Raw genomic sequence first — 18,806 nt, 5'->3', positions numbered from 1 at the left:
TCACCTATATACCTTGGATTTGTTTACAAGAACCTTTGCAAAACATTTATTGACAATCCTGATGAATTTATGTACGGGGTTTACAAAAAGCAAATTATTTTTGTAGATTTCCCGAACCACTTATAGTGCCTGTTACTGAAACTCCTAATTTATATGCACCAGTCAGTGGCGTAGTCAAGGGAGGGCGACAAGGAGATAGCTGCCCACTGTGAGAAATCTTACACACCTGTGGGATGCTGACCGCCGAGATATCTATGATTTTCAGGTTTTTTTGTACTTTTAGCCCATTTTTTTTCCATTTTCGTAAAAGTTCCCCCTTGAAAGTTGCTTTGCCCCCCCCCCCATTCTGAAAATTCCTGGCTATGCCACTGCAATGCGCATGTAGCAATTGGCTTATGGTTCGTTCATACGATTGTATTTAAGCATTATATAGGACTGACTTAAAAAGTGAACTATTCTGACATTTTGCATACTAATGTTAACTTCCCAGTCTCCAGATTATCGTGCTGTATAATACAACCTCTGGATTTTTACACAAACTCTTCTTTAATAATGTTGTCTACGTACAATACAATGACACTGTATGAAAACATCAATGCTGACACACGAGCGTAGCACATGCCTGTATCTATCAAAGCAATGATTTCAATTGTATTGTATGTATTCCTCCAGCTAGTTCAATTTCTATGAAAAACCGAGGACAAGACAACTTAAAGTCAGTAAGAAGTAGGCTAGTATAAAGGCAGGTTGTTATGGTATATAATGTGTCCAAGTCTTTTTAGAACAAAGTGAGTATGAACAAAGGTGATTTCTAATATCCGAAATACAGGAGCATCTAAAATAGTTTAAAAGTAATACATTTTACAGCAGCCATTCACGTGTGCAAAGAAATGTTGACTATATCGACGCAAGGGCCCATTTGTGTATACCGGTATTGATGAATCCAATCCGTGATGTCTACGGTTTTGCTATTATGTCCGTTTATTATATCATGTATTGAATGTCAACAATTTTATTGACAGGAAAGAGTGGCTAGTATACCCGTGGGTATAAACTGGGTCTGATGTATCAACTTTGAATCGCAGTCTTATAGGTAAACAAGATTCGTTTTTCGCTTTTGGTGATACTGTAGGTGTAACTTAAGAAATAAAAGTCTGGAAGTAACATAGCATATAGCTAACTGGACAACGTAAGTAACTTAATCTCACATGAACATGTTTACGAATAACTTCTTACTTGTTGGAGATGGTTTGCTTTTTAAACCTATCGGAATTACAAAATATCAAAATTATTTGATATCAGATATCAGGGACATTCTTCGAATGCAATTCGATAAGTCTGTTGTGCTCTCATGTCCCACAAAAATATTGTCCAAACGTTCATACCAGAGCCTTAAAATTATATAATTGTGAGGACAATTATTATATCATACTATTCTACGTATTGTTATTGTTCACCGCTTTGTCACTGCCATCAATACGCTCAACAAGTACGGTATCCTTTTTTTTATAATAACAGGAGAGACCACTTGGGTAATTTATATTTTAGTAAAGTTTGATGACATCGCCGAGGGTGCACCATGCATATCAAAGTAGCAGAGCAATCCCCGATGGCAGTTGAGGTTGGAATGAAAAATAATTTCTTTCTTTGTCCCAAAGGCTAGCCGTGGTTTCTTCATTTTGATTTCTTTGAAAGGTCTCGTTATTCCCTTTTTAAATATTTTATAAGCTATACTCTGATTGCATAATGGCATATCATGTAGCAGTTGCAACTGATAGCGTTTTCACATTTACTACCAGTGTCCAGTCATGATTTGCGACGCGACGTAGCGACAAAGCTGCCTTCAAGTCAACTGTTTGCGACTTGGCTTATTGATCGTTCAGACGGTTCATACGATTTCATTTAAGCATTCTATAGGACTGACATAAAAAGTGAACTATTCCGACATTTTGCATACTAATGTTAACTTCACAGTCTCCGGATTATCGTGCAGCTTATTACAATCCCTGGATTTTTACACAAACGCTTCTTTAATAATGTTGTCTACGTACAATACAATGACACTGTATGAAAACATCAATGCTGACACACGAGCGTAGCACATGCCTGTATCTATGAAAGCAATGATTTCAAATGTATTGTTTAAAGTAGCAGGCTCTACCTATGTATTCCTCTAGCTAGTTCAATTTCTATGAAAAACCGAGGACAAAACAACTATAAGTCAGTAAGAAGTAGGCTAGTATAAAGGCAGGTTGTTAGGGTAAATAATGTCTTCAAGTCTTTTCAGGAAAAAGTGAGTAGGAACAAATGTTATGTCTTGTATCCGAAATACACAGTCTCTAAAATAGTTCACGATTGATTGATGTGAACATTTATTAATGTTTCGAACAAAGCATTACATACTTTTCAAATCTAGACCTTTACAATACCAACAGCTATCATACTAATATACACATACATTTGTTTTAGCTATTTTTAACCTAGATTTTCTTTTCTTTATCAATTTGTTCATCTTTTTCTGCCTTTTTTGATAATTTTTGTTCTATAAACTGTATATTTGTGTGCAAATTGAGGGCGCTATTTACATATATTTTAAATTTAATGCAGCCTTATATTGGGTTATTCCTTTCATTTCATGATAAAAAAAGTAGTTTAAAAATTTCCTTGCTACATGTTACTCATTTGTATGATATTTTAATGCCATTATACAAGTGTCTACCCCTTGTAAATATTCAAACAAGATTTAAGATAAATAGCACATCAGTGTTCAACTTTGTTTAAAAATGAATACCTTTCTATAAAAGTAATACATTTTACAGCAGCCATTCACGTGCGCAAAGAAATGTTGACTATATTGACGCAAGGACCTTATTTGGGTATACCGGTATTGATGAATCCAATCCGTGATGTCTACGGCTTTGCTATTATATCAGTTTATTATATCATGTATTGAATGTCGACAATTTTATTGACAGGAAAGAGTGGCTACTATACCCGTGGGTATAAACTGGGTCTGATGTATCAACTTTGAATCGTAGTCCTATAGGTAAACAAGATTCGTTTTTCGGTTTTTGTGATATTAGGTGTAACTTAAGAGGTAAAAGTCTGGCAGTAACATAGCACATAGCTAACTTGACAACGTAACTGAAACTCAACTGAACATAACTCAACCTCATACTTGCTGGAGATGGTTTGCTTTATTTAAGTTTTTAACTTATTTAAGTTGAATAAATGTAGATACAAACAAAGAACCACTGTCATCAACCTATACTAACTATATAGTTAGAGTTATCGTTATGGTTTAATATTTTAACGAACAAAAATAATCTTTGCTTCAAAGAAGGATTGCAAAACATATTGCAACTATAATAGTTACAATAAATTGCTTTAAGATTATATAATTGTAAGGGCAATTATATCACACTATAGAGGAATCTGCGGATCGTTATCTTTCACCGCTTTGTCACTGCCACCAACACGCTCAACAAGTACGGTATCCATTTCTATAACACAGGAGCGACCCGACCACTTGGGTAATTTATATTTTATTAAAGTTTAATGACATCGTCGATGGTGTCTATCAAAGTAGCAGGGCAATCCCCGATGGCAGTTGAGATTGGATTCAAAAATAATTTCTTTCTTTGTCCCAAAGGTTAGCTGTGGTTTCTTCATTTTGATTACTAGGTCTTGTTATTTCTATTTAAAATTTAAATAAGCTTTGTCCTGATTGCATAATGTAACTTAAGAAGTAAAAGTCTGGAAGTAACGTAGCGCATAGCTAACTGGACAACGTAAGTAACTGAAACTCACATGAACATGTTTACGAATAACTTCTTACTTGGTGGAGATGGTTTGCTTTTTAAGCCTTTTTTTAAATCCATATCTTCAACATTTTCGATTGATCGTCAGCTTTTCATCCCAGCTACATACACTTTTTAAACGTACATATCATTGGATTTATAAAGTTTACTCCGAGGACTGTTCAATATCAAAAATATCAATTTTTATTTATTTGCCATAAAATGTGTATTATATCGCGAACTTCAAAATATCAAAATTATTTGATATCATGAATTAAAGTTTTAACTTCAACACTACACTATTTTTCGCTCACCTTTTTCATTTTATCTACCACTACGTATGAATATCCACTCGTATATTTGATATCAGAAGGATATTCTTCGAATGCAATTCGATATGTCTGATGTGCTCTCATGTCCCACAAAAAATATTGTCCAAACGTTTATACCAGAGCCTTAAGATTATGTAATTGTGACGCGATCAAGCAAAATCAGTCGGAACTCGGAAATTTTAAATTTTCTGTTTCTTATAGGATAGTAACAAACGTGTACAAAGCAGCATTTTGCAGAAAACCCCATTGAAATTGAACAACCAGTTCCAAAGATAAGAGCAATTAAAGAGTTTCCAAAAGAAGAGGAAACAAAGGAAATTTTTTCTTTGTTTGGCTATATCTCAAAATCAATATTTCCGAGTTATCATACTATTCTACGTATTGTTGTTGTTCACCGCTTTGTCACTGCCACTAATACGCTCAACAAGTACGGTATCCTTTTCTATAATAACAGGAGCGACCACTTGGGTAATTTATATTTTATTAAAGTTTGATGATATCGTCGACGATGTCTATCAAAGTAGCAGGGCAATCCCCGATGGCAGTTGAGATTGGATTCCAAAATAATTTCTTTTTTTGTCCCAAAGGCTATAGCCGTGGTTGTTTCATTTTGATTTCTTAAAATGTCTCGTAATTCCTGTTTTAAATTTTTATAAGCTTTGCCCTGATTACATAATGGCATATCATGTACCAGTTGCAGCTGATCGCGTTTTCACATTTACTACCAGTGTCCAGTCGTGATTAGCGACGCGACGTAGCGACAAAGCTGCCTTCAGATCAACTGTTTGCGACTTGGTTTATTGTTCGTTCATATACAGTTCATACGATTTCTTTTAAGCATTTTAAACTGACATAAAAAGTGAACTATTCTGATATTTTGCATACTAATGTTAACTTCCGAGTCTCCAGATTATCGTGTAGTATAATACAACCCCTGGATTTTTACACAAACGCTTCTCTAATATAAATGTTGTCTACGTACAATACAATGACACAGTATGAAAACATCAATGCTGACACACGAGCGTAGCACATGCCTGTATCTATGAAAGCAATGATTTCAAATGTATTGTTTAAAGTAGCAGGTTCTACTTATGTATTCCTCCAGCTAGTTCAATTTCTATGAAATACCGAGGACAAGAGAACTATAAGTCAGTCAGAAGTAGGCTAGTATAAAGACAGGTTCTTATGATAAATAATGTTCCAAGTCTTTTCACAAAAAAGTGAGTATGAACAAAGGTGATTTTTTATATCCGAAATACAGAAGCATCTAAAATAGTTTAAAAGTAATACATTTTACAGCAGCCATTCACGTGTGCAAAGAAATATTGACTATATCGACGCAAGGACCTGTTTGGGTATACCGGTATTGATGAATCCAATCCGTGATGTCTACGACTTTGCTATTATGTCAGTTTATTATATCATGTATTGAATGTCGACGATTTTATTGACAGGAAAGAGTGGCTAGTATACCCGTGGGTATAAACTGGGTCTGATGTATCAACTTTGAATCGTAGTCCTATAGGTAAACAAGATTCCTTTTTCGGTTTTTGTGATATTATAGATGTAACTTAAGAGGTAAAAGTCTAGAAGTATCATAGCACATAGCTAACTGGACAACGTAAGTAACTGAGACTCAACTGAACATGTTTATAAATAGCTTCTGCCTTGGTGGAAATGGTTTGCTTTATTGAAGTTTTTAAATATATTTAATACATGTAGATGAAAAGAACCACAGACAAGAATTTCGAAACACTGCCACCAACCTCAGCGATTGAGATTTGAGATTAAGTTATATAAATTTAGTTATGATAACAGTTATGGTTTTGATTGGGGTGGCGACAACCGTTTTTAATATTTTAACGAACAAACAGAAACTTTGTTTCAAAGACAGATTGCAAAACATATTGCAACTTTAGTTAAAATAAATTACTTAAGATTATATAATTGTGAAGACAATTATATCATATTATAGAGGAATCTGCGGATCGTTATCTTTCACCGCTTTGTCACTGCCACCAACACGCTCAACAAGTACGGTATCCATTTCTATAACACAGGAGCGACCCGACCACTATAATTTATATTATATTAAAGTTTAATGACATCGTCGATGGTGTCTATCAAAGTCAAAGTAGCACGGCAATTCTTTCTTTGTCCCAAAGGTTAGCTGTGGTTTTTTCATTTTGATTACTAGGTGTCGTTATTTCTATTTAAAATTTTATATAAGCTTGATTGCATAATGGCATATCATGTAGCAGTTGCAGCTGATAACGTTTTTACATTCACTACCAGCGTCCAGTCGTGACTAGCAACGTAGCGACAAAGCTGCCTTCAATCAATTGTTTGCGACTTGACGTTATAGGGCATGCTATTGCGACTTATCGATCTGATATCGGCAATCGCCATTCTGATAAGCGACGGAAGTTACGCCATGATAAAACGTTACGCCCTTTTTGATTGTGCCCTTATCTTTTGCGAATTCGTCCATGTTAAATATGTGAATACACTCTATCAGGAAGCTATCAATATTACTTAACATTCGGTTTCTATAATATACATTAAGAATGCATTAACCTTCTTTTCATTTTAAGTTTGCGTAGGAACTATCAATTTGACATGTTTGGAATCAGTTGCATTTAAATGTATCAAACGGATAGAGTGTATTATAGTGCTAGGTGCATTGGAGTATTATAATGCACGACAATCACGAGACAGAAAAGATAACATTTATATAGAACGTTAAGAAGAAAAAGAGAACATAACATACTATATTTCACTTTGACTCAAATCTGTCGACTTTACTCGTATCATCTTCCAATCAAACCATATGTTTTGACGGATAAAAACAGTCTTAAGCTCACCCTGAAATAGGTCGTTCAATAAAGTTTTTCTTATGTTACCGTATATTTCCTGACATTTTTCGTGATATACACCAAAGCCTCACATTATACGTGACACATTTCAAAAACAGTAAAAACAGTCTGAGTGAGGCAGATTGAGACGGGCAAATAAAATCCAAGATATATTGTTTCTTTACCAAGCATCCATATATTTCTTTAGCGTCACGTCTCTAGGTTGATACACACCGTTTCTATTTTTCTAATGTCTTCATTTTATTACACTTTGTACCGTTACGAGTCTTCTGAGCCATCCACATGACGCAGTGCAATTCGAACTGATCTGGATCAATCAAACATTCTAGTAGAGCCAATTATTATAAAATATCGCGAATGTTTTGACAAAAGTGTGTAATATTAGCCAAGAGCATTATAGCAACTTATCGATTAGATTATCGACAATCTCAACATTTTCAGAATGTTTCGTACAGCATTTTCAGAATGTTTCAGACTTAGAGTGACTTATCGATCAGATTGTCGACAATCTCAACATCTTCAGAATGTTTCGTAATGGCGTTCCACATCTTCAACGGATTGCTTTTTTTATCGTGATTTTGGGTCTTCTTCTTCAGCCCACATGACAGAAATCGAAGTCCAGGAAACGTTTGATTCATTTGATGTTCCGGATTTGATAATTTAGCACGGTTGTTTGATGGCATGTAAAACTGAATCAATCTTAAGAAAAGTTGAACAATGAGGGCGCTATTGATCTTAAATCTTGTTTGCATCTTTACAAGGGGTAGACACTTGTATAATGGTATTAGAACATCAGCAACAAACTGACAAATGACAAGGAAATTATTGTAACAACTTTTTATCATGAAATGTAAGGTATATAACTCATTTTATTTGGCTAATTTAAATTAAAAATATATGTAAATAGCGCCCTCAATTTGCACACAAATGTACAGTTTATAGAATAAAAATTATCACAAAAGAGCAGAAACGGATAAATAATTTGATATAGAAACGAAAATCTTATGTTAAAATTGCTACAAAATATCTGTGTATATACAGATTATTAGTGTGATAGCTGTTGGTATTTATTCAGGTCTAGAATTGAACACTTACATAATGTTTTAGTAGAAAAAATATGCTCCCATCAAACAACCGTGTTAGAGAGCGGCACAGTTGAAGAACATGATCATTAATGTTCATATTTTTCATACGACGAGCAATATCCAATCATGGAACAAAGGTTCACCTTTCCAGTTCCAAATGTAAGTTGAACTGGATTCAAAGTCAACTGTACCCATATAGCTCTTGTATAAGCCACCGGCACCATTGTGGTGAGACAGATTCGTTACTGCGGTATTTTCTTTTCTTATTTATACAGGACTACCTTTTACATTATACTTAAGGGAAGTTATTAACATTATTAAAGCTGTGATTCCAAACTGACAAAGTCTGTAAAATGCAAATATATTTTACAGACAGAGTTGGCGTATTTTACGTGTGTAATTTGTTTTTGGAAGACGGTTTTTAATTTAGTAAAATATGTATTTATTATAATAATACCTGAAATGTACGTACTGATCATGTAATTAAGAAATAAAGGGTAATGCATGATCCTTTACACGAAAATAATGTGTCGAAGCAGTAAAACGTAAATAATGGGTGAGGCGCAGCCGAACCCATTATTTAAACGTTTTTACTGCCGAGGACACATTATTTGCGTGTAAAGGATAATGCTACACCCTTTATTTCTATTCTATTACCACAAAATAGTGTGATTTAAAGAGAAAATATCAATTTTTTTGCCCAAATATTTCAAGTTGTTTACCTCAAGTTGGAGCGCATACGCGTAGCCAAAGCGTATGCACATTCCAATAACACAACCTAACATTCCATTCTCCCCTATAAGCAGGTATGCACATACAATAACACACCCCTGACATTCCATTCTCCCCTAAGCAGGTGTGCTGTGCGCTCTGCTGTGCGCTGTGATGATAGAAGAACATAAAGTTCGTTGCCCTTGACACTTTATCGCTAATTAATGGTCTGTCACGTGACGCGTTTCAACAAATCACAGTGCGCGATTTTGAATAATGGGTCTTGGGGGTAATAGAATTCCCGATAAAAATGTTGCATAACATTGATTGACATTGTTTTTTAAATTATAGTATAACAATATATAATTTTACTCCTAATATGATTAACTAAAAAAACTTCACCTGGTTGAAAACTCTGCTGCACATGCACTCACAAAAACGTGTAGATTTTATTATATTTCGCCTGTTCTCAAAGATTTGCACTGACTTTCAATGCGCAAAAGGATAAAATATAAAACCTTGTGGCTAAGTTGGAAAAGTCTTCGTCACATGGCACCATCCTACTTAACTGATATATTCTCACTCCATACCCTTGCTCGCAATCTCAGATCATTAGACAATCTGCTTCTTTCTGTTCACAATTAATTATATTGTTTTTGTTTTTCATATTTTTCATGTTTTACAGCGCCTTGGATACGATTTATTTCCAGATAAAAGGCGCCTTGCAAATGTTTACTTTATATTTCTATATAACATCAAACATTCTCATAATGTTCAAATTTTCTCTGCAGAGGGCTTTTGAATTTCATTATTTTATAAAATTTAACTGGATTTTACAACCGTCATGTTTGATCAACGTGTACATCGGGGGTTTAGCATTCTATCCAAGGAAAATATAGTCGGGACCTGAATTCCTTTGAAAATTACAAGTACAAATTAAAAGGGGGCAATTTGGGAGCCTTTGTAAATCTACATATCGTGAAATTCCTGCATGGTCACATTTTTGGATAAAGATTGGAGAAACAATCGACTTATACCCCATTTCAGGTTTATCATCAGAGTAAGCCTTATATAAGAATTAATCTGAACTTTCTCCACGTGGGTGTCGCCTGCAGGCGACAAGTTTCAATTTGTTTTAAAAAAATAAAGAATTTCAGAATTGTACATTTTCATGACATATTTGGAATAAGCATGAAAAATGCATTACAATGAATACAAGCATGTCTAGAATGGTTCAGCAGTTCTTACTACAGTCATGGACAAAAGTTTGGAATATTTTTTATTTGTGTATCAAATGCAGTTTTCAATCATATTAGGAACCGATTTATTGTTCTGGAGTAGTGCTCAGTTGAATTTAATTGAAAGTTATGAATGTCATTTGATGTTTACATCACACAGTTTGTCAATTAAACAAAGAATTACCTGAGGAAGCGCATTACAATGGAAGGATCACACAATCGCAACACTTTTTGGCGGTCTCTTTGTATCACAAAACGAAATTAAAGACACTAGAAAACTTTATTGTTTAATCAAAAACTTAAACTGTCACTGTGATTTGTTCAGGTAAGTCTCTTGCTTGAGAAAACACATCTCAATATTTGGTGTGTCCACCCCTTATCAGCTCAAGGTCATTTAGGCAACGTGACATTCCCTCGTCCAGGTTTGCCAAGGTCCCTTGTGAAATATCTCGCCAGCAAGCAATAAAGACGTGTCTACGTTCCTGCAGGGTGATTGGTTGGTTGTCCATGTTACCTATCCTGCGGGATACTTCCGCCCATAAGTTCTCTATTGGACTCATATCCGGGCTCAAAGCCGAGCAGTCCAGATGTTCTCATTCTCATTTTTAAGGAATTCCCTCACGCGTAGGGTTCTGTGCGCCGTGGTGTTGTCATCTTGGATCACGAATTTGTTCCCGAAGTCTCTTCTTGCAAACGGAGAGTTGTGATTTCGACCTACTGTGAAATGTTCCCCTCTAGGAAGGATACAATCCGCAAGCAGGGCTTGACCAACCTGTCTTCGGACCTTGAATCGGTCATCTTGTCTGTAAAGGAGGAACCGGGCCTCTTCACTGAAGATCACATTACGTCAGTGGCCTACTGTTAAATCCCGCATGCCGATGTCTTTGCAGAAGTATCGGCTTTCTTATTGGTCGTTTCCGCGAAAACCTGCACTAACCAGTCTATTCTTCACAAGTTTCCTGGTAACAGGAGCTTTTATGGACCTCAGCCATTCTGTTCGTAGCCGAGTTGCAGACTCCGTGCGGCCATTGTGGCAAAGTCTCAGGAGAGATCGGTCTTCCCTGGCGGTTGTCTTTCGGGGCCGACCTGACCTTGGTCTAGGTGTAGTAGTTCCGGTCTCCTGACGTCTCTTCGAAATTTTAGAGACTGCATCTTGTGTAATTCCTAAATTGACACCTAAATCCTTCTGTTTGTAGCCGCGATTACGTAAGTCGATGACTTTGGCGCATAAATCTGCGCCCAACTCGTACCCTATGATCAGAAATATCGTATACAACAGACAGATGCAACAAAATAAAGCTGGTTTCTTCACACCGTAATGCAAAAGCCAATGTAACCTTATGAATCATAGCGCTAACATAACTGCAAAAACGATGCCCGATGGTTCATTGGTCAGGCATAAGAAGCCTTTGTCCTACACTAGGTATTGTGTGATATGGAATGATACCTAAGACCTTGGCAGACACCCGTGATCCATTTTGTCCATGACTGTATATCTCTTGATATTTTGAGAAAATATCTTAAAACTTGGACTTTTTATGTTGAAGGATTGCTAGCACGCAGAACATTAAGAATATCAGTATACTTTGGATTTAACACTGATCAAGTTATTCGCCGTAGAAGTGACGTAATAAGAGGATTAACTACCAATAGATGAATACAGTTTTTGACTACATCGCCATGCACTACAACGTTCACGCGTTACCTATGCATTGAACCATATCATGTGGATCACTCGCACCTGTAAGATTAGGTATCTGTGAAAAGAGCGGTATTGTATCAATCTATGATTGCAGACATACACAGGTGATGAGTGCAACCTGCTTGTAGTGCAGGGCGATATAGTCAAAATTGTATTCATCTATTGCTATGGTAGCTAATCCGATTTATTAAATCACTTTTACGGCGAATAGAGCTAGGAGGGTGAGAGTTCATAGGGAACCCAGGTCACGCTATTGTTCGACCTAGGCTACATCATTTTTAACGCACGCGTGTTCATCAATACAGCTTTAGTCTCCTTCACCTTCGCAACACGGTATGTGGAGTGACTGAAATCACACTGACAGCGGAGGAGAATACTAGCTGGTCAGACAGTTTAATTCTACCAAGCATATAATACCTGAACAATCACCGTCATTTGATGATTTACTACAATTAATATTGTATGCTCAAAATATAATTCAGAAATTGTAAACCTGTCAACTTATATATTTGTGTACTAAAGTATAACGACACGTGAATAACATCATGTAGGAAACAAAATGGCCGCTAATGGCCGCCTATTGTCTAGACCAAGGGTACATCATGTGAATTGTGACGTAATTTAAGTCGCCTATCCCATCGTCCATTATTCCTGATAGATCCTGAAAAGCTAATTCTATGATAGATACATTTGCGCTTTTTTCACAGCTCTATATAACTTGAGATAGATGTGAACAATGCTTGCAGGTGCGTGATTACTTGATTTCATCAGAATAACAAACGTCGTACGACATGTGATATGCAAATTTGGTTCACTGAAGCGAATTAATAATATGCAAGAGATTTAAAGAGATAACGTTGTTATCTATTGATTATGTTTTGTTCGGGTATGTTAATATAGTATGCAAATCGAAGAAGAGCATTTGGTATTTGATACATTATTAAATAGCGTTTCTAGGATATAAAAAATTGAGACTTTTTAAATGCATATCGCATGTGTGCCTTTTTCAGGAGTGTAATTTGATACAGTATCGAATGGTGTGGTTTTATTTGTGGTTTTGTCTGGCGAATATACATGATATGCATATATATCAGTAAAAAATAACTTCAAATAGCAGGACTACAAAAGAAAAGGTACTAAGGTACCAGTTATGTTCGCCCCTGTATATCCTAAAGGAAGACAAATATATCAAAACTAAAACCAAATACCTGATTTAAAATCTCATTTGTACAAATCGGTTGAGAATTAAAGAAACGGTGATCTAAAACCCAAACGCTGTACTGTAATGTTCTAATCAATGGAATGCACGGCGCTAGTTGCCTTGTTCGAGAACGCTTTGTGTGCAAAATAAAAGAGCATGCAATGAAACTATTGAATTAGCATCTTTCTTGGGAATTTGGATCATATTTCTTGACCGATTTCAACAAATGAGGTCTTAAACCCCAGCTAAAAAATGCAGTTATTGGCTGTTTGTTCTAATTATGACATATCTGATGTCTTTATTTAGGATATAAAGTATTTCAATATTACCTATATGATTTCAGTAGAGTGTTTTTTTTTGTTTGAAAATGTCCCGGGAAACTGTGTTTGTTTTTGCCTGCTATAAAATTGAGCACAACGCCTTATAATTTGCCTTTAAAGTAAATGTACATGTCAATAATATTATAATAATTGCTCTATACGCTAGTCTATTTGGATAACAGATGGAAGTGAAAACGTGCAATATTATTGTGTATATTCAGAGCATCTAAGAATTCAGCGATCACGAGCATATGCTTACTTGCCAGTGTAGTGGTTCGTACCATTTGGAGCAAGAGGTAACAATCCATTTCATTGGTCTGTAATCGTATCGCGCTCACTAACGAGTGGGTTATGAACCTGGCTTTTATCACGTTCCGTTGCTACGTATTTAGTTCGATAATAAAATTCGACATTCAGATTGTTTGTAATGCATGTTATCTTATCTGCGCCAAGGACAAAATATATCACTACATTTATCAAATACAATGGCACACTTTACAACATGGTGACATAACATATGACTTAAAGTTACATCATCAGAGCGATATATTTCTTCATTTGAGATGCAGTGTGCAATTGATAAATGATATTCTTCATTATTTTGATTTCTTGTTGCCAATTGTTCGTAGAGCTGGTTGAGTAAATAGAGAGAGACCTTCAACGAGTCATTCACAGAGCATACAGGACAAAACAACAAAACCGTTGAGACAAACAAGGAAACAAAGGAAAGGAGAATGGAAGAATGGCCATAATGTAATCAACCTATTGTTTTCTTTATTTTGATTTCACTTTGATCAGATCTGTACCAAAATGCACGAGATGAATATTTTGTAGTTGAACATGACATTGGTATTTTTGATCACATCACTTCACCTGCAACATTTATTGTATCATAAAGGGGACTTTGAAATATCAGAAATATATCTTAGCATATGAAACATTCTTAAACACTTCAGAAAGTTCCTGTAATCTTATTCGTTCTTAGCCGTGTGATATGACACGATATAATACGGTTCTGCGCATGCGAGTCGACGTAATACGCGTACTCGCTATTTGAACCAATTGGAGGTGCATGGCAATAACAGGACTGATCGATTATAGGAAATAGGTAATTCCTTGTAAAATGATTTAATTTCATTAAACTTTTGTTATACTTATGATTAATATTTTGAATTGAATTTGATTTGAATTGAAGTGTTTAAGAATGAGCATAAAGGTATTGTTTGTAGCCGCTGCTATATGAGACGATAGATGCACGACAGCGGCTAAAACAATACCTTTATTCTCTCATTTTGGTAAAATGTTCTTACCATAACTCGTGTGTATTCGTCCAGTTGTGAATCACTTATATCTTGTTTGCTCTTTAACATGACGTCAGCCAGGAAGTTCTGAAAAGAACAATGTACAATATTAGTTAATCACGAAGTTTTGAAATGAATCTTTGTCTGGAACTTACCTTTGTAACTTTGACGTCATCAGGCAACTGACCTGCTGGGCTGGTCATGTGATACTTGAATCTTCTTGATGGCCCGGTCTTATGTGTGAGATATATTGTGCGAGTTGTGTCTCAATCCCCCTTTCTTGTTTAGTGATCTCTGCTTCACTCTCTCCCAGATGGTTCCTTGGCGTCTCCCTGTGCTGTTCCTCCTTATCTAGAATCACTACTGTGTTGATTGATTCTGTCTTTCAAGGTTTGTTTTGTTTTACCAACATAAGCAGCTGAGGAGCTATCAGTAAAACCACACACTAATCCACACACTAAATTTGAGCATTTTTCTTTGACTTGTACGAGCTTGCTACGTAGGGTGTTATTTGGTTTGGACAACATGGATATCCTAAAAGCTTTGAGGTGCTTCTTAACACGTTCGGACCATCCGTATATAGGATTGTGACGCGAGCTTTGTTGGGAACGCCCAATTCGGGTAACCACAATTTTTCAGTGTTTCTTTAATGTGGTCTTCATCCTCTGGGATGGTCGCTTATGATGGTTTCAGCTCTGTACTGATAGAATTGTTATCACTCCCAATTTGTGTATCAATGGGTGATGTGACCCAGACTGTAAATAATGATCAGTGTGTATACTTAAGTTTTGTTTTCATTGGCAAACATCGTTCATCACACTAATCAGACAACCTATATAGGAACACTAGCGTGTCGTCTTTACACATTTCCTGGGTGAATTTGATGTTATCGTCTAACTTGTTGATAACGTTGAATACAAAAAAGTGTCGTCGACAAACCGCAGCCACAGTCTAGGTTTAACGATAGGGTATGATTGTAACGCTTTTTACTCAAAACTTTCCATACAAAGGTTAACGATTATCGAGCTAACTGGTGATCCCATCGCAACTCAATGTTGTTATTTGTAGGTATGGTAAATAGGTGGTGTTCAAACAGATATTTACAAGTTCCTCGATTTGATCCACAAGAAGACCTCTATAGTCGTTTTTAAATGGTACATGATCAGCCCAGCAGGACAGTCGCTAAATTCCATTGCAACTAAATTCGGTACTTCAACGAAGTCCAAGTCTATGTTTCTTTAATTTGTGATTATTTCGAGAGTGCCTTTGGAATCCTGAGTTTGAAAGTATAAATCGAGTATGGAAGAGGTGTAAATTTGAAGTTATATTTATAAAACGTGTATATAAATTAAAGTAATTCCCGCATTGCTGCATAAGGTGGTAAATCCCATGTACTGTTCAGAAGTCCTAGAGTTTGCTAGCCCCTCCCCATCCCATCACACAACGGGAAGTTTGGGTGTGCAGCCAATTTTGTAGCCACATAAATACTACTGGCATGTATATTGAGAGGTTTGCGAACTTCATCAATGCAACCGACAAAACTAATTGTGGCAGATGTCCAGTTAAAAATAGTCCACTAATAATTGTGGTTCGCTTTTTAAGTCAAACATTGAAATAACATGTACTTTAAATGTTCACCATCAAGAATTAATTTTGTTACTCTTTTTTCAATGTAACACATAGATAATGACCTGATTGAATATCTCGTCTTAGGGTGGTACTACACCCCTTGATAAATTTGTAAATATTTTTGCATTTGTCTCAAAAAATAATAACACACTGGTAACAAAGGTTATGTATATTATAGGGGCAAGAAATCCAGTTACAGGACTCAAGTCAAGCGGTACGTTATTTATGATAAGAAAAGAGGTACCGCTAGAATGTACCTCATTTTCAACATAATGAACCACTTGTCTTGAATCACTGAAATTTCAGTGAAGTAATTGGATTCCTTGCCCCTATAATATACATAACTTTTGTTACCAGTGTGTAGTTATTTTTTGAGAAAATGCAAAATTAGTCACAAAATTTATCAAGGGGTGTAGTACCACCTTAATGAAATTGAATGTTAGACAATATAATGAATTCAATTTGATTAACCCAATTCTATTCCAACCAACACAGAATAACACTTAATTTAAGTGGGTGACAAAATTACGAGTAAAAACGAGAAAAACACGTATATCGATGTAACTCGCGCATATATCCCATAATTCATATAGTAACAGTGTCCACATTACGTCATAGGCATATATGTTACACGACACCTCTACACTAGAACACAATGAATTGTGGGAAATATACAATTCTATTGACTCCAGAAAATGGCGGAATATCAAAAAGTCACATTATACACAATTGAAATTGCTAGACAAAGGCGGCTGTTTGGATCATTTAATCATATAAAGGCTGTTTTCACTGCCATTGTTCTCAGTCGAGCTAGGAATCAATCAGCTTGAATTAACCTATTTATATAGCGGTCTGTACTAGTTATTTAATGGAGGGTTTGTCATTCATGATGAGATGTGTTTGCAGAGAAATCAAAAGAAACGAGAGGAGTTGTTTTCCTATGTCTTCAAGTACTTGGTTGTGGCCAGACGTACAAACAAAAAGCTATTGAATAAAGACTTGGATCGTTCTTCAATGTAAGATAACAGCGTTACGTTAAAGGCACGTCTCATCTTATTGCTACCGATGTATTTTAGCGGCTTCTTCGCGTATTCACGTAAACATTTGTTATACGAAATATCATGTGCATCCTTTTCTGACAGGGGGTCTAATATTGCACACGCAGGCTATTATTCTGAAGGTTGTTGAGATTAGACCAAAAGAGTACCAAAATAAGCCTATTATCAGCCTTTTTTAAAGTATGGCGGGCACAAAAGGAGAGGGCGTACTTTGATTTGGGTAATCTTTTGTATGCCTCCCAGCTGACAAAAGATTACTCAAATCAAAGTACGCCTTCTACTTTTGTACTCGCCATATTTCAAAAAAGCTAATGACTTTTAAATGGACAGATTTTGGGGACCACTAAATTTGTTGAATTGCAAAACATTTTTGGGATAGCAGTAATTTGTTAGATCATTTAACAGGATTGCCTAATTTACTGCTGCTGAGACGAGTAGGTCTATCATAGTATTTCGTAATGGATTCTTCTTTGGTAATACGACTTCCATTTTAACCGCCATTTTTTACAAATGCATGAAAATGGTTAAGGTTTTATTTGAGGAAGCTGTTGCATTAAAATATATGAGAAATGTTATGTATAGGAACTTCATGAGGCAGAAAGTCATCGTAATTTGTAATTATCTGATCTTTCAATATGACAGGTTTTTAGAATCCAATAATACATTTTCGTAGTAATTTTTCTACACATACATGACCTTCAAGAATGTCAAAGACTTTATTTACCTTTAATTCGCCTGATTCAATGTAGCCACTCTTGTCTGTGTCATACTTTCGCCATGCCTGCAATGAAAAAGAAGAAAAGAGAAGAAAACGCGATAAGAATAACATTATTGCATTATATCGCCGTCAGTCATCCAAGGTCAAACCCAATGAAGTCAAATCAATAACGTTGACTCCATGAAAGTATTCCTTCTGGCGCTGTCAGAGCTGAAATCCAATGTTTGACGTGAACGTGAACAGATAAATGCGTCTTCGACGTAATGTCAATATGTATAGAGCCAAGCTTCATACGGTATTATGCATGTTTGTTAAGCGAAATCTACAAGTGTGTTTTGTACATAGCCTTTGGTTTGAAAATAGAAATCAAAATAGGGTTTTATTGGACTCGGTACATTATGTTTCATTTTGGTCGATGGAATTCATTTTCGATGGAATACATTAACCTTTCCTTTGATTCAATTTTACTTTCAGTCATATGTGTTCGCAAACCTGAGGCAATCAGTAGCCGTATTCATCCTACTATTTTTCAGATAAGTTTATATTCTTATCTTTGCTGTTAAATATTTTGTTATTTTACAACTAAAGAAAAGTGTCGCAAATAAACATTCAGGTGTAGAGGTGTAGAGAATTTTACCAGAGTCGATGTTTATGACACGATATGACCCCTTCAATGGACAGGAATGATTGATCAATAATTTAGCATGTTTTCGTACATGCCGCAACATTAAAGTTCGTGACATTTAAAACACATGGTGAAACGTTTTATTTATTCAATATTAAGGCGTGTTTCAGGAAAAGCTATTCGGTCGTATGGCAAGGACGGGCAAGT

At 35.7% G+C, this 18,806-nt stretch overlaps 1 protein-coding gene across 8 annotated transcripts in view; it reads right to left on the bottom strand.

Annotated features, from left to right (window-relative positions):
* The window catches only part of LOC140135854 (calretinin-like), a 195,110-nt gene that overhangs the window by 40,730 nt on the left and 135,574 nt on the right, over positions 1 to 18,806 (bottom strand). For all 8 annotated transcript variants that reach the window (XM_072157496.1, XM_072157500.1, XM_072157495.1 and 5 more), the window contains 2 exons: positions 17,981 to 18,037; positions 14,579 to 14,656 (listed from right to left, as the gene is read on the bottom strand). In XM_072157496.1, the coding sequence (XP_072013597.1) occupies positions 14,579 to 14,656; positions 17,981 to 18,037 (135 nt within the window). The remainder of the gene's footprint in view (positions 1 to 14,578; positions 14,657 to 17,980; positions 18,038 to 18,806) is intronic.

This window comes from Amphiura filiformis, chromosome 16, assembly GCF_039555335.1.
Source record: "Amphiura filiformis chromosome 16, Afil_fr2py, whole genome shotgun sequence".
Lineage (NCBI taxonomy): Eukaryota > Metazoa > Echinodermata > Ophiuroidea > Amphilepidida > Amphiuridae > Amphiura > Amphiura filiformis.
The sequence above is the reverse complement of the archived record's forward strand: the minus strand, read 5'-3'. Positions and strand labels throughout refer to the sequence as shown.